The 25,395-nt window shown below is 35.1% G+C and overlaps 2 protein-coding genes across 5 annotated transcripts; both read right to left on the bottom strand.

The window, feature by feature from the left end:
• Positions 1-1,551: 1,551 nt before the first annotated feature.
• Positions 1,552-14,542, bottom strand: LOC128260520 (dual specificity protein phosphatase 3). Of its 4 annotated transcripts, none has more exons than XM_052993593.1 (7): positions 14,370-14,542; positions 13,965-14,190; positions 6,372-6,431; positions 4,324-4,493; positions 4,135-4,263; positions 3,560-3,684; positions 1,552-2,693 (listed from the first exon to the last, which is right to left on the bottom strand). In XM_052993593.1, exons 2-7 carry the CDS (start codon positions 13,980-13,982, stop codon positions 2,488-2,490), a joined length of 708 nt encoding a protein of 235 aa, XP_052849553.1. In that variant the 5' UTR covers positions 13,983-14,190; positions 14,370-14,542; the 3' UTR covers positions 1,552-2,487. The 4 variants fall into 4 exon arrangements, with proteins under 4 accessions (XP_052849553.1, XP_052849554.1, XP_052849555.1 ...); XM_052993594.1 differs by having other exon boundaries at positions 3,560-3,657; positions 14,370-14,541; XM_052993595.1 differs by lacking the exon at positions 6,372-6,431.
• Positions 14,543-20,017: 5,475 nt separating this feature from the next.
• LOC128260514 (succinate dehydrogenase [ubiquinone] iron-sulfur subunit) lies at positions 20,018-24,779 on the bottom strand. Its single transcript, XM_052993588.1, has 3 exons — positions 24,416-24,779; positions 22,789-23,608; positions 20,018-20,518 (listed from the first exon to the last, which is right to left on the bottom strand). The coding sequence occupies exons 1-3, from the start codon at positions 24,654-24,656 to the stop codon at positions 20,311-20,313; spliced, it is 1,269 nt and encodes a 422-aa protein (XP_052849548.1). The 5' UTR covers positions 24,657-24,779; the 3' UTR covers positions 20,018-20,310.
• Positions 24,780-25,395: the final 616 nt, after the last annotated feature.

Genomic DNA, 25,395 nt, shown 5'->3' with positions numbered 1-25,395 from the left:
TTGTTTTGACTGTGCGCACGATCGAAATCTTAGCGTCCCTTGTTGTTGGGCCATCTTGTGGTGGCTCCGCTGGGTTCTCCTCCTCGTTTTTTTTTTTTATTTTGGATCAGTTCTCCTCAGTTATTGATAGTTCCAAATTAGGGTCAACTATGCGGTTAGCAGCCCCAGTTCCAGGTAGCCAATATCATCTGTTTTAATTACGCACCGAAATGAGCACAGCCCTGGGACCTCTGGAACCTTTTGGAACCTCTGGAACCAGACCAGCGATAAGAAGATGCCTCTGCAGGTGTTTCCAGGCATTTAGCAGCCGCAGCTAATGCCCGAGACCCCACAACACCATCGAATCGAGTTCGTGGGGAAAGGGTGGGAAAACGGCCAAATGGGGGAAATCGAATTCAATTTCCTTCACACTTCACCAACAGGTCGAAGTGATTTAAGAACTGGAACCATTTTAGTATTTCGATGCACTAGAAAAGGTATAAAACAATTCCACTTTCTCAATCAAAGAAATCAAAGAATTAGAAAAGCTATTGAAAAACCAAATCAAAATCAAACAAAGATTAGACAAGAAAGGAAGCAAACTTTGGCAAGCAGAAGTTTATATACCCTTGAAGCTCTTGTAAATAAAAGATTAACTACTCTTTACTACTACATTTATAAAACAAACAAAAATTGAAATTAGAGAGGTTACATTTTTTTTTATTTTTTTTTTCAGATTTCTCCCATTGGAGCTATATGACATAGTCATCACTAAATATCGAAAAACTATTAACAAAAATTAAAATATTATAATTTTTTTTCATTTTTTTCCCGATTGTTCCCATGTGAGCTATAAGTTATAGTCGCCCGATTCGGCTACAACAGGAAGACAACTTTTGCAAGGTTTAATGCGGACAGAAAGACAGACCGACATGGCTAGATCGCCTCTAGTGATGCTGATCAAAAATATATATAGTTTATAGGGTCGGAAAGTTCTCCTTCACGTTTTGACTGAAATTATAATACCCTCTGCAAGGGTATAAAAAAGATTAGAAAATATAAGATTTTTTTTAAACTACGAAAAGGCATTTTTTTAGTTTGAAGGTTACATTTTTGGGTGCCCAAAAGACATTATGAAAATAAAAGATAAATAAATTTAGGCCAAAAACACATAAAAAAGACAGTGAGCTATAATTTCACTTTCTTTATCTATTTTAAGATTAAAATACAAATATTTTACTGCAAGAAGGCAAAATTGTTATCTAAAGATTCAACTTCTTAGTGCACAAAAGATAATTTCAATGAAATAAAGTCAAAAAACATTAAAAAATAGCGATATTTTAGCTTTCTCAAAAATATAGAAACCTATCTTAAAGCTAGAAAACCTTTTTAAATATGAAAAAAAAAACAAAAATAGTAGAATTAAAAAAGATGGCCTTGTTTTTGCTGTAAAAGTTCCATTTAAGAATTTTAAAAATAGAGTTAATAAAAAAATTTTAAGAAATTAAGACTCCAAACACATATCAAACCAGTTAAGGCTTTTTAATTGAATGCCTTCAAACGATCTTTAAATAACTTTGCTCTTATTTTGTTTTGTTTCTTTTTTTTATTATTATTCACTTCTTAACTATAGTTTTAGTTTTTTGTTACTTGTTCTGCTCATTTGATTTGGTTTAGTTATTTGTTTCGTCAGCTCTTAAACACCGTACATGTTCTAGAAAATATGAATTTGGTTTTATTACATTGTCCACACTTGGTGTATATAGTATATATATGGTATAGGTGTATATAACGCATGCTTGTATATCCGTTACACAGTTATATATCAGTATATATGCATCTGGTTACGTTTGTGTCCGCAAACATTGTTCATGATCTAGTTTCAGCTCTTCTTATATATATGTAGACATATATATGGTTGGGTTTTGGAAGAGTTGATTTTGGGATATGGGTAAAGGGTAAAGGGTAATGGGTAATATGGATAGATATAGGGATATAGGTAAGGGGATTTTTATGGTAATGGAACAGAACAGAACGTTAACACAGATGAGCCTTACAAAAAATACGAGTAGAGATGTGGGTCCGGAATACATGTATATAAATCTGTATGTCTAGGTATATAGGCAAGGTATATAGGTTGATCGCCTCGTATTGCTTCGATCGTGGCTCTACCAATTCTAGGTCTCTAAGTGTCTGTGAGAGTGAAGATAACTTGATTCCCTTCTGACTCTGTCTGCTTGTATATATTAGTCCTACAATATGGGTATGCCGCGATTATACAGTTTCTTTGGGGATGAACAGTTTATATAATCAGAAGACCAAGTTACCATTATAAGTCGTTAGCTTTGTAGGCTTCAATTTTTTTTTTGTTTAGAACAACGATTTTCATTTTCATTTTCATTTTCGTTTCATAATAATATTCTTATTTTTTGGTTAGTTTCCCTCCCAGTTCCTCTCATTTTCTCCATCAATCTTTGGTTGAATCTCCCCTCCGACAATTGAATCCCATTAGTAGGGATACAGGTTCTTCCTCTTGAGCTCCATGTCTAGATCGGCCAGTTGCTGCAGGAATCCATCGTTGGGCCGGATATCGCGCCTCATCCGCACCGTGCGTATCGCGTCCACCGCCGACATCTTCCGGCAGATCATCAGGTAGGCCAGCACACAGGTGGCCGATCGCGACATGCCCACGAGGCAGTGCACCAGGATCTTGCCTGTGGAAGCACAAAACCGAATTAATATTGGTTATTTTTGTCAGTCCCATAGAGGTTAACGATCTAGAGTAAGCATGAATATATTTCTGAGCCTTGGCTATACATAACACCTATCTATATTACATTTCTGAACAATGGAAATACTTAAAATGTTTCTCTTATCCTTAAATTTATATTAAGCTTAAGGTTTGAATAATTGTCTGCAATTCAAAATCCTGGATGCTTTTAAATGATCGTTTTGATTGACAAATCTTATATAGTTAAACTTAAAGCTCGACCATTAATCTTGTAGTTTTAAAGAAATTCTAAACGAACAGAAAATAAAGATTTTATATTTATTAAAATTACGTTGGTCCAGCATTTTCCATCTTTTGTACCAAATTTTGGGGAGTTGTACTACTTAAAAGGCAATTTTATTTTAGTTTTTACAGAAGCTGGAAATCACAGATTTAAATGTTGATTGCAGGACAAATTAATCGCAATCTTTTAGTCTTGGTATTACAAATCGTATAAGGCCAAATAAAATATTTAGAAGTGTTACATTTTTTGCTAAGCTATTCAATGTTGATTTTGGGGACACCAAACCACATATCCACCATTTATATAGAGTTAGGTATAATTGCATAATATCTCGGCTCATTAGTTTGCTTTTGAATGGCAACAAATGTAGTTCCAAATCTAATTTTTAATCTCAATAGTATAAATGTATTCTAATCTTTTTTAATATAAGATATATACAAAAAAAGTGAAAAAATGTATGTATTGCCCTCAATTTTGTTTAGTTCTTCGTAGTTCAGAGGCGAAGGTTTTCTCTAAAAGCTTCAAATTCCTATTGCTTACTCTAAACCCATTACCTCACCACTTACCGCCGCTGCTGATGGCGCTGTCGATGAACTTGGAGGCCACATAGAAATAGCGAGAAATGTCTGTCGTTGGGGCATCGACCATGGGGAAGCCCATGTACCTAAAAACACAATCCTTATGGCCGCGTCTTTTGGACAAACAAACACACAAGACACAACAAACAGCAACAACAATGTTGAGCCAAAATTGTGGTGATAATGAATAATGTAAATGAGTTATCGATGATTTTTGAGTAGGAAATTGTTTATAATCGATGATTTTTGGGTGCAGTAATGTAATGTTAATGGATAAATGGTACACAAATGATATTTTCGATTGTGGAGAAAAGATTAAAAAAAGAGAAAGAAAAATAGGAATATTTTTTCAAAGAAAATTTCGATATGTACATATGGAAAATTTGGGTGGTGCAACAAATCAAATCAAATTAAAATTAAACTGTGCGATTCAAAACAAAATATGAACAAATTTAGAGCGAAAGTTTTCGAGAATTTGCATTCCTTTCGATTGTTCATGTTGTTGCCTCTTGTCGGTTTAGCATTTGGGTTTCTTTTTTAGCCCATTTTTTGGGATACCTTACCTAATGCTGGGCATATCCCGGTAGTAACTGTGACCGGTGTCCACCTGACCATAGCGACATCCTTCGGCCGCATTTAGGACGTGGGTGATGCCCATCATTCTCAGATACGTTTTGTTTTTGGCCGCCGCACTAAAATGAGATATTAATGATGTGTTTGAGAGTATAGAAAGATCTGAATGAAATACTTACGCATCGCCAATGTAGATGCCCGGATAGACCTCATCACAGTCAACGTCGTGGATGGCGCACTCGGCGCGCCTGAGTCCTGGAAGTGCCCGGCTAGGAGCCATCGAGTAGTGCAGGACGCGCTGCAACTGGCGTCCTGTGGTCTGTTCGGAGGTCTCCATGCGGCTGGGCGACTGAAACATAATTACAAATAAATTAGTACAAGTCGAAATGCTCAAAAGCACACAACAAATTAGGGCAATCCCCCAAAAAAAACCATTGATTTCTTCATGCTACACAAATAAAACAACATACAATTTGTTTAAGATAAGCCCTTATTCTTGGTTTAAAATTTTTTTTTATTTTTATATTTAGGAATAATGCCTAAAAATTTCAAGTGATAATGACCAAAACTCGTTTAATTTATTCTACAGCTTAAGCATAAACTTGAACAACTGAAACAAATAAAAAAATATTTATTTAAAAAAAAAATTAATTTTAATTTCAAATCATACTTTTTGCATTAACTGTATATATTTAGTAAAATACAGAAAAATTTTTAGACGATTGCTTGCATTTTATTATTTAAACATTACCCACGCCATGGAAAAGATTTGTTTTCTTTTTCAATAAAAAACAAAAATATTTATTTATTGAAAATATTTTTTAAAACTATTTTGCATGATTTGCTAGCACATTAAAAATGTTATATCAAGTATGTTGGGTCCTCTTAAGCTTTAGTATATGAAAAAACTCATTGGCAGCTACAAAAATATTTTAAATAATTCCTACGGAATATTTGAAACCTTTTTGTAACTTAAATTATGTATATTTATAAATATTTTAACTATAAAGTATTAATGTGAAAGACAATGTTGTTAAGTTGTTCAAATAAATTTATCTAAATAAACTTTAAATTTAAGATTTCATTATTATTTAATATAATTAAGCTGTTTGTTGTTTAATATTTTAAAACAAGCAGTTTCTTGCTCCAAAAAAACAGTATATAAGCAGCTGCGATTAAAAGCGTTCCACTACTACTTAGATGTCCTTTGGTAATTAGATTTTGTGGACATTTTTGGCAGGCTTCTGAGAAATTCCCCCCACCTTAAATGACATCACAAGACCAGCGTCAATTGCCAAAAAAAAAACCAAAAAAAAAGGAAAACAGGAAATAATATGCTTTGCCCTGCAGATTTATGGCAAAGGCGAAGGTCGCAATTTGGTTACAAAAGATGACAAATCAGACGGATAAAGGGAGGTCGCCTTATATATATACATATATAAATGCCGTTCGTTGTCTGACAATTTCAGGGACAGAAAGTGAAAACTTTGTCTTGCCTTTTGTATTTTGTATTTTGTTTTCCCTATTTACCTATTTTATACTATTTTTTTTTGTTGGCTATCGACTGTCTGACTTGTCATAATACAATCACTTTGGGGACAATTGAGGGGGGGGGTCTGAGGATAGGTGTTCACGTTTCGGCAAACTTTTGCTTTTTGTCGCGGCATGCGACCCTGAAAATGAAAATGAGCGAAACGAAGGCGAATAGCCCCAAAATGGTGGGATCGAGAGAAAATCATATATATTTTATAACATTTTAAGCATCTGTCGCCAGAGTTCTTTAACATTTTGCCGTTGATCTATTGTGACTGATCTATGGCATATAGCTATTTATATACAAATATATATCTATAGCTTGAGATTCTTGTCTGCGCAAGGTGTGTGTGGGTTAATTGTTCTAAATCTGTTGATGAAAAGCGCACAAAATGTGGAGATTATTTATAGCATTATTTTCGCCATGGCCCATATATCCGGCAGATTCGAAAAGTGTTATGTGTGCGGCAGGCACACATGTAGCGCAAAATTAGTTTTCAACTTGGGTTAGTTTGAACATTTAAAAACGCAAGCGTTTTCGGTGTCACAAAACACAGCAGAGATTAAGACCGCACAATTTCATTGGATATGTTTATATACAATATATGTACATATATCCAATGATTTCAGCACTCAAGACAGCACAAATCAGGCCACAAAAATCCACATTAAACCCTCATGCAACGGGACAAACCTGATAATAGTGGGGACTATATCTATCGCCGATGCTGCTGCTGTATCGGTCCGTGAGAAGCTGAAAAAATGCATTGTCAAATAAAATTGAAAATTATTAAAAATAATGCAATAAAATAATGAAAAACAAGAAAACATCGGTCAGTGAATCATGATTTATGTGTTTGTAAATAATATAACCATTATGTGGCAAGTGGAACGGGCAAAATAAATATAAAAAGATTTAAAAGGATTAAAAATAATTATAAAAATAAATAAGATTTAAAAAACTTTAACTAATAACTTAACCATTAAAATAAAAAATCTGTCAAATAATTACTATTTATAGTTTTTCATGGGAAATGATTTTTGAAAAAACATACTGATTAAAGGGTAAATAAAATAGTCATAAAATAGAGGGTTAACTCTTACTAGAATTTATAAAAAAGTTTTTATGTGACCATTATAAGCCAAATAAATTAATTGTCTTCAAGAAAAAAATGGCAAACCAATAAAATTCAATACATTTTGGAAACCAATTAAACATAAAGATTTACACAAAAAATCTGTACAAAATTCACGATTATTAAATTAAATGTTTTAAATAAATCACAATATTTTTAAGGGGTAATATAATACGGAAAAAAGTGCGAACCAAACCTAAATATATCCCCATTAACTTGCTCTATATCAGGTGGAAACGGAAATAGAGGGAAAGCTCTTTTGCTTTTTGCTTTTGCTCAGGTGAGTGTGATGCTGCGCCTTGACCTTGTCCCCCTTGCCAAGAAAATTACGCTCCCGCCCACACTTCCACCACTGATTTGCATCTAAAAATACTCGATAGAAAAAAAATTACTCACCGCGATGTACAGTGAAAAATAAAGCAGCAAAATAGAAGAGAAAAAATCTATTGGAGCAAGTGGAACTCAGCAACGAATTTGTTGTTGTCTGTGACTCATCCCACGCCCCCCCTTCTATACTAAACTATACTATACTATATATATATAAATACATTTATTTATATATGGGAGGCCCGCATGACAAGACAATTAGCTGGACACGACAATCCCAAAGGGGGAAAAACAAAATACCAGATACGAAGCACAACAGAATGCAAACGCCAAATGGAAATAAAATCGAAAAGCGAGTGGAAAACACTGGCATGATTGAATGTTGAAACGATGCCCCGTCTAATCGCCAGCATATATAGCCAATTCGTGGCATCTATATAGCATTTCCATTCCCATTCCCATTACCATTACCATTACCATTACGATTACGATTCCGATTCCTGATGGCTGATGGCTGAGCGATTCGTGTGAGTGAATTATTGGCAGCTTTGAAAGCGTTGGTATCTTATAATAGCCGCATTGAAAACAGTCGACAGACAGCCAACGGGCAAAAATACCTGAGAGGTGTGTGTACAAAGGGAGAAAACTACTGGTTCTTCTGTATGCTGAGAAAAGTTGCATTTAAAAAATAAATGCATCTTAACAGCTTGCTAACAAAATACTATAATAAATTAGTTAATAAATAAATAAAAATAATTTAAAGACTTATAACTATTTGATATATATTGCAGAAAGTACAAAAGAGTGAACATTTTTTGAACAATTTTTATTTCTATTTTTACTTTTTTGTTTGAACATAAAATTCATACGGTTAAAAATGTTCCCTGCAAAAATGAAATTTTAAAACGAAAAGCTTCAAAATACAGTTTAACTGTTAAGTTAAAAGTTGTAATGGTTGTATGTTTTAGTATATTTTACAAAGCTTCAAGGAGCAACAAAATATTGTTTTTAATGAGCTATATTGTTTCAAAATCAAAAGTTGCAACAACCCAAATAGGGTATATTTAACTTGTTTGAAAACTTTATTTTGTTAACAACTATACGTTGGCTTAGGCTTTTCACCATATACTAAACTCACACACTGCATCAAAATCTCATTAAGTTTTGTATTCCCCCCATGCAATCTAAACTAGTTATCCATGGCGGCTTTTACTCTTTGACTCTGCAGCCATTTAGTGATGTCATAATCTCGTTTCGATTGCGATTGATGTCCTTTGGCACCACTGGGTGGGTCAGCCCTTGGGCCACCTCCTGACCCACATCCAAATCCACACCCATAGCCACATCCACATCCACATCCACAAGTTGTGGCTCGCAGGTGGCAACAGTTGGGCATATGCTTGACCTCAGGGCCTGACACAGTTCTCTGGTTCCGTTTGCCTCAAACCACATACTACACATTAGTGTATCTGCAGGAAGTGCAGCAAACTAAATGCAAAAACAATGCCAGCCACAAAGTGGGCCATACAGCAAGGATCTAAGGATCTAAGGAAGGAAGGGTGGCGGCTAGACAATGCAATCAGCTAAATAAACTAAGCTAACTAAGGAAGGACGTGAAGGAAAACTATGCGGTCAGCCTTGTCAGCTTGCCGTTTACTATTATTTAATAGTGTTGCCCCAGGCTTAAAAGACATTCTTAAGTGATTTTAGGATAATAAAGTTTTGATAATAATACCCTTAAAATGCCACTGTTTTGCAGAAGAACCAATGAAATCTATATTTATTTTAAAGAAGGTAAAATACTATAATGATTGTATAATGATAATGATAAGTACTTTAAGATTGTAAACTAGTTTTTATTAAAATACTATTAAAATGGGAGTCATTAAATAGAAAACCCTTTTTTTAGAAATAAACAAATGTAAATTACCTTAAAAAAACCGTATTGCAAAGAAAACCTCTCTTGAGAAATAAATAAATAAATCTATAAAAAAATGAATAGCTACAATTACCTATTAGTATTCAAGAATCAATAGCTTGTTAAAAATTTTGTATTAAAACATTACTAATTAAAAAAAAAACTTTTTTGAAAAAAAAAATATTAATTTGAAAAGAGATAAGAAAAGGTACAAAATTAACTTATTAGTTATTTAGAATAAATTAATTGTAGTAAAAAAACTGGCTTCTTTGAAATTTTCGGATAAGAATATGGTAAAGAACTTTGTATTGAAATGTCACTGATTTACAGAACTAAAAAATTTTTAATTATAAAGATAATAAAAAAAGAGTTGCCTATTAGAACTTTAGGATAAGGGTATTGTATATTACCATATTATGAAATAAGCACAATTTTTATTTTTTAATAACATCTAACAGTAACAAAGACAAAAGCTGTTTGCCAGCAGTTTATTAATACAACAAATAATATTTAATATGGTAATAGTTGCCAGCAGCATCTGCTGACATATTCCATCGATACATTTATTAAAACTTTTTGTAATTCATTCGCTTCGATTTACTTGCTCGGCCTTGAGCACAGAAAATTCTTAGAAATAGAAAAACACTAGAACGAGGAAAAATACATGCGAACAACAATTTTCCCAAAATCATTTTTCAAGTGTGAAAATTCTCGTCTGAAAATGTTGGAAATTAACGAAAGCCAAAATCAAAAGCAACAATTAATTTTCGACCAAAAAGAAATTTACAAGCTTTTTTCGTCTGGCTTTGGCATTGATAAATCAAATACATATACATATACTCGTATGACACATATACTTATCTGTCTGGGCATATATCTATATATCTGCATAATCTGCATAGTTTCTGGGCACTCGACAAATGCAAATCACAATGACATGCAAGCCAGTATACTGCAGTAACTTTTTTGTTATTGATTAAACAGTCAACGAACCAACGCGAAATGCCCCCAATTCCCAAAAGAAACAAAAAACACGAATACAGAAATCAGAAAATGTAAACAAAATTCCCCAGATAATTATGAAAAAAACTGAAAGAGACATTCCTCAGCTGATTTCCCAACATAGAGCGCGAAAAACTTTGGCAGCCAGCAAATCAACAAACGAAGCCAAAACAATTTCCCACATTGCAAAACTAAATTTTCAATTAAATGCGCAATACAGTGGATGCTTAATTTGCCTTTTAAGGCGGGCACGTTTATGGGTTGGCAAATTTATGTATATATCCGAGTTGCCCATCAAATAGCTGTCTGCCTGTCGCTCATCCAAAGGCGAACCTCAAATTATGCAGCTGAAATGCAAATAAGTGGGGCTTAAAAAGCGGCTTCAGATCTCCAAACCGAGATTATAATTGTGAAGTTTATATAATATTGAGCACCAAAAAGGGCTTTTTGACAATTTGAAATTATAAATCCAATTCCAAAGGCATCAAGAGTAATATCGCCAAACGAAAACTACAGATCGTTAATCGACCTTGAGCTTGGGTAAAACGCTTCCCCCATTTTGGGTGGGTTTCTAGCTCGGCCCAAATGGGGAATCGCTTTCAAGTCGCCGCCTTTGCCCCAGCTTCAGTTTGCACAGAGAAAGAAATAACTAGCTTTTCGCTTAAAATCTTTAAAATTGAAACCAATTCAAAACATTGCACCTTTATCTGTGGTTTTTAAAAATGTATGCGTACATTTTTTAACCACAGAAAGATTTAGAGTTTTAAACTCACAAATAAAGAATGTTGCAATATAAAAAATATAAATTTCAAACACAATATCTAAAGGAATGCTGCTATAGCAAATTAAATTTCAAATAAAATACTTAAATTATTTCCTTGTGTCTTAAAACTACTAAAATTTAAATCGCGGTCCAAAATTGTTCCTATAACTTAAGATTTAATAAAATAATAATAAGTAAATTTTTTATTATTGTACCTGCTCGTTATCACAAGTCCAATTAAACAAATATTTGCCGCTCGATTGTCAAATACTTAAATATTATAAGCCAAATATTTCCAGGTTTAATTGTTTTAAAAATGGGTGAAAAAAATATTTAAAGATATCTCTGGGAATGCTGCAAAAACAAAACTACAAATTTCAAATCTCTAGAGACTTAAGATTTAACTTTTTTTAATGATTTTCCCAGCGATGCGATCAACAATAATTGTTTCAAAGATGTCAAAAATATTTGTTAAAAAGCGAATTGACTGTTTCTTTTATAAAATTGATAGCCAATACAATTTGCCTTATTTTTTGTTCAGTGCACCTCAAAGCGTTTGCCTTTCGCTTTCTGCTCAATCAGGCGCAACAGCTGCGATGCGACACGCCCACAATCGGCACAAAACGGCTATATATAGTATTTACCTACAATATATTGTATATATTGTATATACGTCTATATGTCCATACAGTGCTCTATCGATTGTTCAATTAGCGCTCCCGATGGGCTTGACACTGAGCCAGCCGCACTGGCAGCGGAAAACGGCGATGACATTGACATTTTAGCTAAGCTCTGAGGCTTATAAATATATACGAGCAGTAGTGGTAGTAGTAGTAGTACTATATATACACCGTGGCTATATGTTTATCTGCTACGGAATTTACAGCACTTCACAATGGCCATTACACGGAAGCCGAACAATTAATTTGAGCCACCAACTTAATTCGCTTCACTGCCTTTTGAATTCATTAAGTTTTTGCATTCGATTTGGGGCTTCAAGTTCACTGGGATACTGGAATGGATGGCTGACTGGGTGTTCCTGGTTGGCCCACTTAATTCTACGTTTCTGTATAATCAACTTAATTGGTCCATGCGGCGTATGAGTAATCGTCTTTAGATAGCCCACAAAAGCGGAAAGCCTATTACCACCGATCCGCCTTTTTGGGGTCAATCAAATCCAGCGCCACTAAGCGTCACTAATTCGCTTAGGCCTTTCAGGCTCGATGGTTAGGTGGGAGTTTTTTAATCACCCAAAGGGCAACAAATTTTAATAACATATTGCATGTAAACTGCAAAATGATTTAAATTTTATTTGATTATTATTTAAGTAATTTAAAAATTAAATTTTTTATTTTATTTCATATATATTTATTAAAACATATTTCAGAACAAAATAAAACAACTGAAACGATTTTTAGAGCTTACTTATAAATTATGTTTATTAAGATCGTTTGCATTCAATTTTGAATTAACTTATAGGTATCAGTCGAAAAACGACCAGATTCGTTAGGTAAATAAAATTCTCATTATAATAAGTAATTAGGTATTTAATCAGGCTTACAATTATTTTAGCCAAATTTCTTTAACAAACTATTTTTGAGAAGGTTAGGTATTTTAGAAATAGAAAGACCGTTGCAACACTTGCAAGCATTTACCCTTCGAACAGTAAATCCAAGGACAGAGCCAACTCTGAATGGGTGACCCAGTCCAACCAGCAATGGTGACCCAAAAAATTAGGCGCCAAAACCGAGTTAATGCCTGGATAATCGCCCGACAAAAGCCACAGACAAAGATGGTTATTTAACGACCCACATGTTGGGAATAGTTTGGTGGGTTTTTAAGGGCGTTGGATAGCTGGATGGTTGGATGGTTGGGTGGTTGGGCGGTGCCACGCCTTGGAAAGGCACTTGAACTTTGCATTAGCATTTAGAGGCCTTCAGATGGGCGGTGGGTGGGTGGTGCACACGTGTGCCAAGGCCTCTGTCCCACAGAAAAGAGAAAATAGAACAAATTCTATTTTCCTTACCCTGATTTTTTTGTCGCTGTTCTTTGTGGGTTATAGGTGAAGTGGGTGGGTGAGTGGGTGGTTGTAAAAAAAGAGGTGGCCAAATTGGGTCAGCAGAGCGGGAGAAACCACGACATGGGCAAAGATTGAGGCGAGTCAAGGTCATCATCGCTCGTCATCAGCTGTTTTTGACAGATGCCCAAAGCCAGCGTCGAAAAGTCTGCCACGCGGCACTTGTCAAACCAGCCTGCTCCACGCCTCCCTCCCCTCGATACACTGTGCGAATGTTTTCGTAAGTAACTACTAACTTATAATTTATGTTGCTTCAATAAGTTTATAACAACACTACTAAACACGTACGTAAAATATACATTTGGTAATTCGGTGTCGCTAAACATACTGAATTCAAAAACAAAAATTCAAATGGACTTATTCTTGAGATATTTGCCAGAAACCATTTTTTCATGCAATCATAATCACAACCATTTTTAAAAGTATAGATGGACATTTCCGAAAAAATACAACTGCAATCAATGAAGGTATAAGCACTTAAATTTAAAACATACTGCACATTTTTGTATTCTTTTTAATATTTATTTACTTTTTGACCATCGGAGCTATACCTTATTTTGAGTTAGTTCAGGGTATTCAGCGATTTCATGGATATCAATGTTGATCTCCACAAAAAGGCAGAATTTTTAAACTAGTGTATTGGGATGTGGCCTGTTTGCCTGTCCTAATTACCTTTAAAAGATATTAAAATCATTGATTTTGACATGTCTTTTGTAAAAGTTATATTTCACTTATTAATGAAATTAACTAAGAAATATAGAAATATTATAAAAAAAAAGGAATAATAAAAAATAAACTAAGTAGTAATTTTGTTTAAATAATAAATGGTTGTATTGCATTGTTTTTGTACAATTTTTACGGTGGCGAACGCTTGAATACGAATTTTGAACACGTTTTGAACATCATTTATCTGTTTCCATTTGAAAACTAGTCCTGCGCTTAGCTAAATTTCTAATAGTTTTTCCTCAGTGTGCTGTTCACTACCTATTGCTACCCTTATCCGCCCACTCCTACTGTTTTTTAACCCTACTTTCCCCTCTAGTTCCCATTGTCCTTCCGCTTACCGCATATCTCCATGACATCTTTGTGGAGTGTGTGTTTTGGGTTTGTTGTGTTTTGGTTGTATGTGGATCCTGCTCCTGCTCCTGCTCCTTTTTGGTCACCTTTCTCGCCGGGATTCCTGGATACCTGGATGGGGATAGCTGGCTGGATGGACTGATGGATTGATGGACTGATGGAGGGGTCGCTAGTTTGCGGGGGCTGCGCTTTCGTTATCCTTTCGGCGGTTTCCTTGATGCAGGTAAATGGTAACAAGTATTAGGACCAAAATGCAAACGACTAACAAGAGCAAGATAATTCTGTCAGTCAAACACACACTCTTGCACACACACACACACACACACACTCACTCGCACACACACACACTCTCTCTCTGTGGCACAGTAACAAAAAATAAGTATGCTAACTACCTTTCTATATCCCTCACAAAAATTCGATTATGCGGCAGCGCTCGCTTTTCGGCTGCTTCTTGTCACACTCAGTTACTATTTCTGTTTCGAATTTATTTATTTATTTATCCCTCAATTGTTTGCTATTTTTTCAGCGTTCTGGCGACGGGCACTTTTTTGCGACTGATTCGCGGTGCCGCTTTGGGGTTGTTTTCTAGGCGCCAAAAGCTCGCCCGCCCCCCAAAAAGCGGCCCTGTGACGTAGGCGCCGCCACAAAGCTCTCTCTTTCGAGCTGCAGCTTTCACACGCTCCGCACGTGGCGAATGCGCTGCCTACACTCGCAGAAAACAGCTTTAGTTAGCAAAACAAAAAAGACCTTGATCCAAAATAACCAGAATCAAAAACGATAGAAGTTATGTTAGTGGCAAAAACCACTTTAATTCTCAATAATATACCAGATACTTATCTAAAGAACTTCGAAAATAATCATAGTATTTCCAGTTCTACACAGAAATCTCGTTTGGATATTTGGACTGTATCTACAAATAAGAAAAGAAGGAATTTTAGATAGGTTAATGGCAATGAGTACCAATATATAACCCAATAACATAATACAAAGTTCTAACTTCTTTAGAAGTGTGAGCAGGATATTTTAAATTTTACACAGCACTATCGTTTTAATATTTAAAAAATAATAAATTATCTGGTAAATGTAATCTGCCAAATGTATTCAGTATATTTTCAATTCTACACATTTCAAAATAATAAACGATACATTTTATATGGGTAACTAAATCACTACTCTGACTTTGGCCATAAGCTTTATACCAAAAGATTACACGTTAATTTAAGATGGCCTGTATAAAATATTGAATATTAAAATGCTATATAAAATTATAAAGTATTTTAATAGATTAATGAATCAAAATAATTAAAGTAAGTTTCAGTTCAAGAGGGAATACTTGTAATGGTATCAAAACTTGGTTAATATACACTAATCATGGAATATTGTATCTTCTGGAACTCTGCCTTTTGAATTTTCTTAACAAGCATTAAAAGCCAGATTTAAAAGTATTCATAAAAAAATGGCCCAAAAAATAAAAACAAAAACAAGCAATAAACTTATAGAAGTAAAGTGTTAAATCATGAAACAAATAAATAATTAAGAACTCGTATGTTTATAAGTGCATCACGATGAAAATTTTGTTATTGGTTGTGGTTTCATTTTCTAGTGTATTACGTGTGTGGGCTGCCGACACCCAATTGCGCATATGTTAATATTTTCGTAGTTACATTAGCTATTTACGAGTAATTCATTTACATATCCAAGCAGTTTAGTCAGAGAAAACTAGGGAGAATAAGAGAAAGAGAGCAAGGCCCTGACTGGGGCCAAAGCTTTTGGCCAAAAAGTTATCGGCCAAGTTCAGATGCCCTCGCCCACCTGAAAACTGGGGCTCGCATTCAAGGGGACAAGAGCTTTGGCTTTGGTTAAATCTCCAACTTATCGATGATTTATCTGCTTATATTTAGGGGTTCTTAAAATATTAAATCATATTTTTTACATTTTTTTTTTCAAAATTGTATCATATGTTTCTTTTGTAAACTTATTATTTTGTCAACGAATAATCTCTGTATGTTGACAATTTTTTAAACAATCAAAGAGCATCAATCATATGTGATTCATTGAAGCAATATACTCTAAGAAAATTCAATGAAAGCTTTGCATTATTATTCGGACTCGGTTCTCTGCCTTTAAACAATATGACTGTGGGTTTCGAAAATAGAATGGCGAATATATTTAAGATGAGAGATTCGTTTGCTTAATGGGTCTTACTCTTTCAATTGTCGAGCGATGACTGATCTCGATCGATATTCATTCGCATGGGTTTTCATCTAACTGAGTCAATTTTGAGTAAATGCATTTACAGCTTCGTTATTGAAGCAATGGAATGGGGCGTAAATGAAAGCATTTGCTAACAAGGAAAAAAAGAACGGATCACTAAGAAAGGCAGTATCAAGACATGAAGTGGACAATCAGTGGTGGACACTTTTTATTGAAAACTTCATTTTACGAGTAACTTTACTCTCCTCGACAACGCTCCATGCCAAATGACAATTGATTTGTGCATCCGCTTTTGGCTCTGGATGCCAGCAATCAGCCAGATCCCGGCATGAATGGAAATTTAAAAGCCATAAATCTTGGCGATTTTATATCATCTGTAACTATGGTAGCCGCAGAGTGGCAATCAACTTAACTGGCAAGAAGCAGGAATCTTTTCTCTCCAATAGTGTTGCTAGCTCAGCTTTTTTTAGCACAAGTTTGATATATTTTTTTTTAGATTTTATGAATAACGGATCAAATGTACAGGTGTCTGCAGTTTAACTATTTAAATATATTTTTTTTTAAGAAAGGCATTAAAATCCAAAACATTATTTGGGCAAAGTGCTGGTCTGGTTCCCCTAATTAACAAGCAAGGAAAGAAAGAAAAACACACCTAGAAAACCTACTAAAAATTTGTTAATTTTTTTTTTTATCTTTTTAAGTAGTTGCTATCTTGGGATCTCAAGCAATCGAGTGTCTCTTGGCCGGGCCCCTCTCCCATCTCCCTTGCACACTGCTAATTCCAGCACGTGTCTATGACGAAATGTGTTCGGAAAATGCCTGCTTCTTGGCTTTTTGAGGCTTCGATTCCATTCTTCTTGCCACCTGTCAGTTGTCAGCGGCGGCTTTGCAGCTTAAATAATAACAGGAGGAGAAACGAGAACGAGATTGTTCCACATTGTCAACGGCCTCAACACCTTGGAGCTGCGACAAAGGAGCAGGAGACTCCAGCCCAACATAAGCATTATTTCGGTGTGCGCCAGCCTGTGTGTGTGTGATGTATTTATTTTTAAAAACACCAAACAACAAAATATAAATTTTAAACAATTTTTTTCAAATAAAATATTGTTTTTTGTTTTTAATTTGCTGGTCCTCTGCATATTTTAAGTTTTTCTGTAAGAAAACAACGGACACAGTCAAATTTCTTGGAATTTTAAGTACACTTTTAAATTTATTTAAATAGGAAAGGACCAGTAAAGATATGACACCACAATATTTAAAAGTAAAATAAACAGTAACGAATTATTGCCTCCCTTTAAACTGAAATATTTTTAAATAAATCTTCATATAGAAAAACAGTTTCAAAGTCTTGTTCGTATAATCAAAATAATTTAGTCTTTACTAAATAATGATTTTTCTTAACCAAATAAAGTTTAAAGTTTAGGTTTAATGTTTATTAATACTACATTTCTCGACAAATATTCGGACTGTATTATTACTTAATAGTTGACTTTAATTGTATTTTTGTTTGATAATATTAAACACATTTTTGAACGAATGTTTAAAACAATGCCATGTATAAATATAACCAACCTTGAGCTCGAGCTTGTGTAACCTGTGAATCATTTAACTTTTAAATTTCCGAGTGAACATGTTTCAACTGACATTTAAATGTATTTTTCTTTGGTTGACCAGTGTAATAATCGTGCTCGGCTGGCTCATTGTTGACAATGTCGTTTGTCGCTGATATCTGGACGGCAGGTGCAAACAGACGCATTGCTGGAATAGCCTTTTAATTGTCTCCTCGCCTGGCAGCTCCTGATGGCCCAAGCTTCTGGAGAATCGGACGGAATGGTTCTCCAGCGGCACCAGAATGGGAAACTGCGGATCAACTGGCTTTTGGTTAATCTTCTGGGGCTCTTGCCGAAGGCTTATCATCTGATTTGTGCCTGTCAGCTCGATTGAGTGTCAAGGAGATTGAGTGTTGTCGCAGCCCAAAGAAATAAACACGAAATATATATCAAGTGCGGAAGCCGCCCAATTTGATACTCTTTTTTAAAGGCAAAAAAAATTTACGAAACAAATATATAACTCAAACGTATAAAAAATAATTATAACAAATTATTGGTTTATATTAATTTTTTTTACACATATAAAAGTGAGCTTTAAAGTAAGGATTGCTTGTTATATGGACTTATTCGAAGGGTATTCGAACAGAAGAAAACAGCACGAAAAGTGCAAGTTGTGTAAATGAGAGCGTGACAAGATTTCCCGCTTTTCTTGCTTTCATTTCCCCGTTTTTGCGATGGCTGCTGACAAGTTCGGAGGGGCTTGTTATTTTTAAAGAAAACAACATTGAAAGTATTCCATTCCGAACCCGAGTCACTCCATTTCCAATTCCTCTGCCCGGCGGAAGATTTGCGTTGGCCTATTTATAGACTCCCATCGAGACGTTTGGACCGTTTTCACAGTTGGTTTCATTCACTGCCCCCCAAAAACTCCATCCTCGGACCGATTGGAAAACCAATCTTCTTTGCGTGCACAGAAAACCAATTTTATATACTCTAATAGCCATGCTAAAAAAATCTAGGAACTTTATTAAAATTAAGTGCTGGTTTTTAAACACCTTTTCCTTGCTTAGTTATCATTTCATTATTCATAGCCAGTGCTGATAACTTTTTCCGTACTATTTTCTTACATTACAATAGAAAAGGATTACCTTAGTATCAGTTTAATGCACAATTAAATTATAAAAGTATAACAAATAAAAAAAAAAAATATGTACCTATAAAGTTTAAGCTTTGTGCATGGATTAAACATTCTAGTTATTATTACTGCTGTTGTATTGTATTAATACTCGTTTTAAACGGTCTTAAATATATGATCGATTTTTTTTTAAGTGTGGGAAGTCGCTCATTTCATCCGATTTCCTTCTTTATTTGTTTGGATTGGACTGGTGCAGACACGAACATTAACATCCACATAGCTACAGCATTTTCCCACTTAATTGCAACGAGAAGTGCAGAAATAGCAGACAAACACGGGTTCTGGAGGACAATGCCTGGGAGGGGGCATTGGAAATTCCGGGGATTCATCGCAATGCTGGGCGTGCTTGGGATCGGAATCGGGATCAGTTTGATTCGTCTGTCCAACTGCAATCCATCTGTCCAACGATCTCTATTTTTTTATACCCATCCTCGCATTTGTAAGATTGTTTTTCGATTGATCAATTAATAGATGACTTGTTCTACCCTTCGAGGAAAATCGATTGGAAATTGTTTCCTCTGGTTTCTTACATAAGTTGGCATTGCTTTTATTTCATTTTTGCTTAAATGTCTTAACAATTTAATAACATAAGTACTAAATAAAACATTCAAAATATAATGTAATATAATATAATATAATATAATATAATATAATATAATATAATATAATATAATATAATATAATATATATAATATAATATATATAATATAATATAATATAATATAATATAATATAATATAATATAATATAATATAATATAATATAATATAATATAATATAATATAATATATACCACCCAAGAAATTAAACTGTGTAACGAAGCCTTTATCTACATATATAATATAAGCTTAGAAAATTGTTTTATTACTTGTGTTAAAAATAAACCAAACATTTCTGTTCCCCATGGAAAAATTGTTTCCATGCACCTAATTAAGTTCAAATATTATGTTTTTTAAAACAAAAGCATTTTTAAAGGTTATGAAAAATCAAATAAATTGTTTTGCTTTACCAGGGAAGTATGGTTTTTACACAAACTATTTGATTAAAGAAAAAAAGTGACTTTTATAATTTAGTTGTGATTATTATTTTATTATATGTTTATATCTTACAATTGGTTACCCAATTGTTCATAGTGTGAATTCATTCTTAAGCTCTGTGTAAAAAGATATAGTGTATGTCGTGATCAGATTTTTTAGAATTTTTAAGGATTTGTTCGTATTTGTTATATTGTTTTGTTGTTGTGTTTACCTTTCCTATTTTATATTTGTATTTGGTTTATGGTCGAGAGTGATCAGATCAGTTCGGGGTAGGATTGTGTTTTCGGTGAGTTGTTTATCCCAATAACGTTATGTCGAGTATTTCGGTGTACAATATCTAGGTTTTCGCCTGGAATAGGGCGTCTGTTTGGAGTTGAGGCTTTGCCTTTTTCTGGAGTCCCACCAGCAGTCGTTTCAGCTGGATGATGGCTCGCGCGGGATTGAGATGCTTGGGGCACGTGTTGGTGCAGTTCATGATGGAGTGACAGCGGTAGACCTTCCACGGATCCCTGAGGAAGTCCAGTCGCGGCTTGGTGGCCTCGTCCCTGGAAGGATGTCTCAATTAGTTAAGCGTTGGATTAGGGAGGGAGTATGGTTTTAAAAATTAATTTGAAAAATTAAATCGTAAACGGACGCATAATAATGTTGTGTCTAAATTTTATCTAACTTCGAAACATTTGCACCGATCGTTTTGAAATTTTAACACTATTTATCTACATAAATTACGATTAGTAGCAGTTTTTTTAAATTTGTTAATATTTTTTTTTTTATAAAGAGAGTCTATCCGTGCGTCGGCCTGACGGTCCGTCTGTCCGTCCGTCCGTCAGTTTCAACGCAAACTAGCATCTCAGTATTAGAGCTATCTGGATATGAACGCCGGGACTGACAATTTATTTTGAGGCCAAAAATTAAAAATCCCTAATTATTGCTATTTTAATTTTATTATAATTATTTTTTTTGATCAAAAACAATTAGGCCCTTGTCTTATTAAATAACTCAAAAACAACGATTTTCTTTGAAGAAATAAGAAAAAATTGGAATATCAACATAACCAAATAATTATTATTATAAAACGTATAATGATTACGGTTCCTGGTTTTAACTTATTGTTTTTCTGAACAACAAAATATGCATTTTTCTGTGAACATAACTATTTGATGGGAACATTGCTATGATGTAGCCATGTAGTTTTGTAGTCGTGTAGCCTTGTAGTCGTGTAGCTTAGCTCTGTTCTGCATATGCTGATATATTTTTTGACATTCAGTTTCAGTTTTGACATTCAGTTTCGTAGCGCAACTGATAACGAGCTGGTCGGCGGAGCGGAAGAATGAAATATTATTAATTAATTTAATTCACTTTTGAGCAGGAAGCCAGCGATAAGAACAAATGGCAAGCAAGGCGGGTGTGTGTAGATGTGAAATCATCTTTAAAGCAGCGTTAAATAATTCTTCTTAAAATAGTTTTTTTCTAGCGATCCTGCTATTGGCACATGGACATCCTATGGTTGCCCAAAGACCACCCGCTCCAGGAATTGATGAAGTCGAATAACCATTATGGCCACGTTGTCTTCTCACCCTTCGTCGTGGCTGCCATGCTGGCACTGATCTATAGGGTATCGGTGGTGTCGGCAGCTGGGTGGTGTCGATACCAGCCACGACAAGTGGCCACCAGGATCGACGACATCTTGGGGCAAGTCGATTTCTGGAGCTTAGGCTACTCCAACGGAGCAACTTTTAATGCAAGCACGATGGACAACCACGCTGTCTATGGTCTGGCCAATCTGCCCTTGGATCTGACCTTCAGCAAGCTGAAGAACCACGGACTTGGCCACCTCAACCGGATAATAATAGCTTCATGTCCTAGTTAACAAGTCACTGCCTGCCAAGTTCAAGGAGTCAAGGAGTCGCCAACCGGCGGTTCGTCTTTGACATCAGCACCCCCACCTCACTGCTGTTCATGGGTCGTTTGGAGAAGCTACACTAGAGTAAAGTTTGGCGGGGAACGCAACAAATAAACCGTTTTTAAGCGCAAAAGTTTAAGATCATAATAATGATCCGATATAAGGAATCTTTTGCTGGAAAGTTTCCTGATATTGGATCTTTATTATGATCTGCAACTTTTGGTCGTAAAATTGATTTATACAAATTGTTGCGTTCACCGCCATTTAACTTTTGGTTATCGAAGTTCAGTTTTCCACAAGAACATCTTTTACCTTACTGTTGTTGAAAATCATGAACAGCACTGAGTTGGGGGTGCGGATGGCAAAGACATTATAGTTTCCTGACAATATCTTATATAATCAAATACATTAAAATTTACAGCTGCGGTCACAATAATAGTAGTGGGAAAATGTAATGTGCTTAAAACATAACTTTAAGGCACAGGCCAACTTTTCTTTTAATTTATTATAATGCTAACTAAACAATAAACCAAATGAGACTTAAAATCCCCTTGATATGGTTTTAGTTTTTAAAGAAGATACAAAACTATTAAAAATTCGTGGAAATTCACTTTTTGAAATGCTGTAGTTAATTTAAGGAAATATGAATAAATTGTCGTTTAGCTGCACTTCGAATTGGAATGAAAATGTTTTTAGTATCTGTCCTGTTTTCCAAAATAAAAATTTCAAAAATGTCAAAATTTTTATCGAAGGAATTTAGCAACAATTTCATTGTTAATTATATATTTTTGTATATTAAAAAATTGGTCAGAAGTTTGTAACGCAGAATAAAGAGTTAAGAATGTATTTGAAAATAGGCCTTTTTTTGATCGAACAAAACCCTTTTCCCAAGAAAAAACCCCACTCAAAGCTCACCTGGAATCGATGACCCAGCGGTAGGCCTGCATGAGAACGGCTGGTCCCAAGTACTTATTGCTGTTCCACCAGTACGATGGACAGGATGTCTGACAGCAGGCGCACAGGATGCACTCGTAGAGGCCATCGAGCACCTGGCGGTCCTCCACCGACTGGAGGTACTGCGCCGATCCGGCCTCCCTCTTCAGATCCTTGCGCTGCAGCCAGGGCTGAATGGAGCGGTACTGGTCGTAGAACTGGCTGAGATCCGGCACCAAGTCCCGCACCACATACAGGTGCGGCAGTGGGTAGATGCGGCAGCATTTGCTCTCGTTCTGATCGATATGGGAAACGCAGGCCAGGGTGTTGGTGCCATTGATATTCATCGCACAGGAGCCGCAGATGCCCTCGCGACAGGATCGGCGAAAGGTGAGCGTGGGATCCATGTCGTTCTTGATCAGTATCAGGGCGTCCAGCACCATCGCGCCGCACTTCTCCAGATCCACGCTGTACGTCTGCAGCTGCGGCTGATCGCCGGGCTTCCAGCGGTAGATCTCGAAGTTCTTCATCCGAGGAGTGGAGGATTTGGCCTTGGCGGAAGGCGGAGGCGGAGGAGGTGGCGCAGACGGTAGAGGTGGCAGCCCAGGTGGCTTTCCGGCGGACGCTCCTCCGGGCTGGGCGGATCCTGCTCCTGCTGGGGCTGGGACTGGGGCTGGAGCTCTTCCTGTTCCTGCTCCTGCTGGGGCTGCAGCTGGGTCTGGTCCTCCTCCTCCTCCGCTCCCGGAGTACCGTCTTCCTGGGGTCGATCCTCCGCCGGTTGATCCTTTGGGGGCTCTTCCTCCTGGGAAAATGGTTAACCAAAATATAAAAAGTAAAAGAACAGAAAATCATTGGCTAAAAAGGTATTTTTTTAATTAATAAAATAATAAAATTGAATTAAAATATATTAAATAAATGAAACAAATTCTTTACAGTCAATCTATTAATATCTTCCATGATTTTTAAAGCTCTTATTTTTATAATTAATTTTATTTATGCACAAATGGATTATCATTTTAAAGACAAAAATATTAAATCAAAAAAGAATTATTAGTTGACGAAAACAAACAAAAAACTCAGTCATAAATTTTAATACATTTTTTTTTTGCTGATCAAATTAAACCCGATATTGACACGGCGACTTTTAAAGTTTTTTTTTTTTTAATGAACGGGCTTAACAATTATATATAACACTGTTTTTTGAAATACAGTTAAATTTACAAAAAATTATTTGTCCAAAAACTTGCTATGAAAAAAAATCTTCAAAAATCGTTATAAACCACAAAATGTTGCATTTTTTATATATGTTTTTTAAGAAAAATAATTATTTCTGCACAAAAAATTTAAAGAAAGGCCATAATTGTTTTTGAGAAAAATCAATAAAACTGAAAATAATATTTCATTAGTTAGGCTCTAAAATAAAATTTATTTTTGATTTTGTATATTTTTGCTTACATTTTTACTCCTGGGTAACTAAATAAAAACTAAAAAAAAAATTATTTTGTGACTTATAAAAAAAATACTCTTCATTAACATTGAAAACAATTATTATTTTTAAATATAGTATGTTCAAAATTCAAGTTAATCTCTTAATGCAAATTGAACCCACCTGATCCTGGTCCGGCTCCTTGTCCTCTTCCTTGGCCACTGGGCTGGGCGGACTGGGATACCATGGATACCACGGATACTGTGGCGGTGGCAGCCATCGCTGGTCCGGATAGCGATACGGTGGACATAGCCGGCGCAGAACAGGAAACGGATTCGGGCACATCTCCGGTGGCGGCGTAGCCCTTCAGCAGCCACGTGCCCTGTTTACTTAGCAGCCGAGGCTGCCGGCGCAACAGATTCATCGGTTTTCCCGATTGAGACCTTAAAATAGGGGCTTCTTCAAAAGCCTAGTCAATTTTAGCTTAAAAAAAATATTTTTATATTTAGTTTGAGAGGGAGTTGGATATTGTGTGTTGTTATGCCGAAACTCGTATCAAAACTAAGTCAGAGAAGGGACTGATCTGGGATTATGACTTGATTTTAGGGGCATGGCTGGCTTGTTTAAAAAAATTGTTAAATACAATAGTTGATTTAAATCTAATTATATACGTATTTATTTTCTATTTTTGTTAGGAACTTAAAATATATTTTATTTTTAACTATTTTTGTTAGTAAATTAAAATTAGCTAAAAAAACTGGACAAAAAATCCGTAACAATCTATTTATCTATTATTCAAACAAAATTCTTTAACATGTATATTTAATTTGGTCTTTGAATCGGTGTTAAATTATTTATTTCTTTTTTAAATTTAGAAAAAAAATATTTTTAAGCCACATATAAGGCAACAAATGTCATCTAAGATACTAATTTTAAGCAACTTTGGACAAAAGTTTTAAAAATGTATTTAAATGTAATTAAGCCAAAGAAATTTTTCAATATTGTACGTGGTAATCAATAACCATTTAAAAACAGCAATTATTTGATGTAAGCAGTTTATAAGCAGTTTTATTTTTTTCAAACGACCGTTGATGGCCTATCGATATCGATAGCAGCCACCGCGTTAGCCAACACTGGCATCGATAGGCTGCAGAGTTATGTAT

This window comes from Drosophila gunungcola (assembly GCF_025200985.1).
Source record: "Drosophila gunungcola strain Sukarami chromosome X unlocalized genomic scaffold, Dgunungcola_SK_2 000032F, whole genome shotgun sequence".
Taxonomy (NCBI): domain Eukaryota; kingdom Metazoa; phylum Arthropoda; class Insecta; order Diptera; family Drosophilidae; genus Drosophila; species Drosophila gunungcola.
Note: the sequence above shows the minus strand (reverse complement) of the source record. Positions and strands in the feature narration are given on the sequence as shown.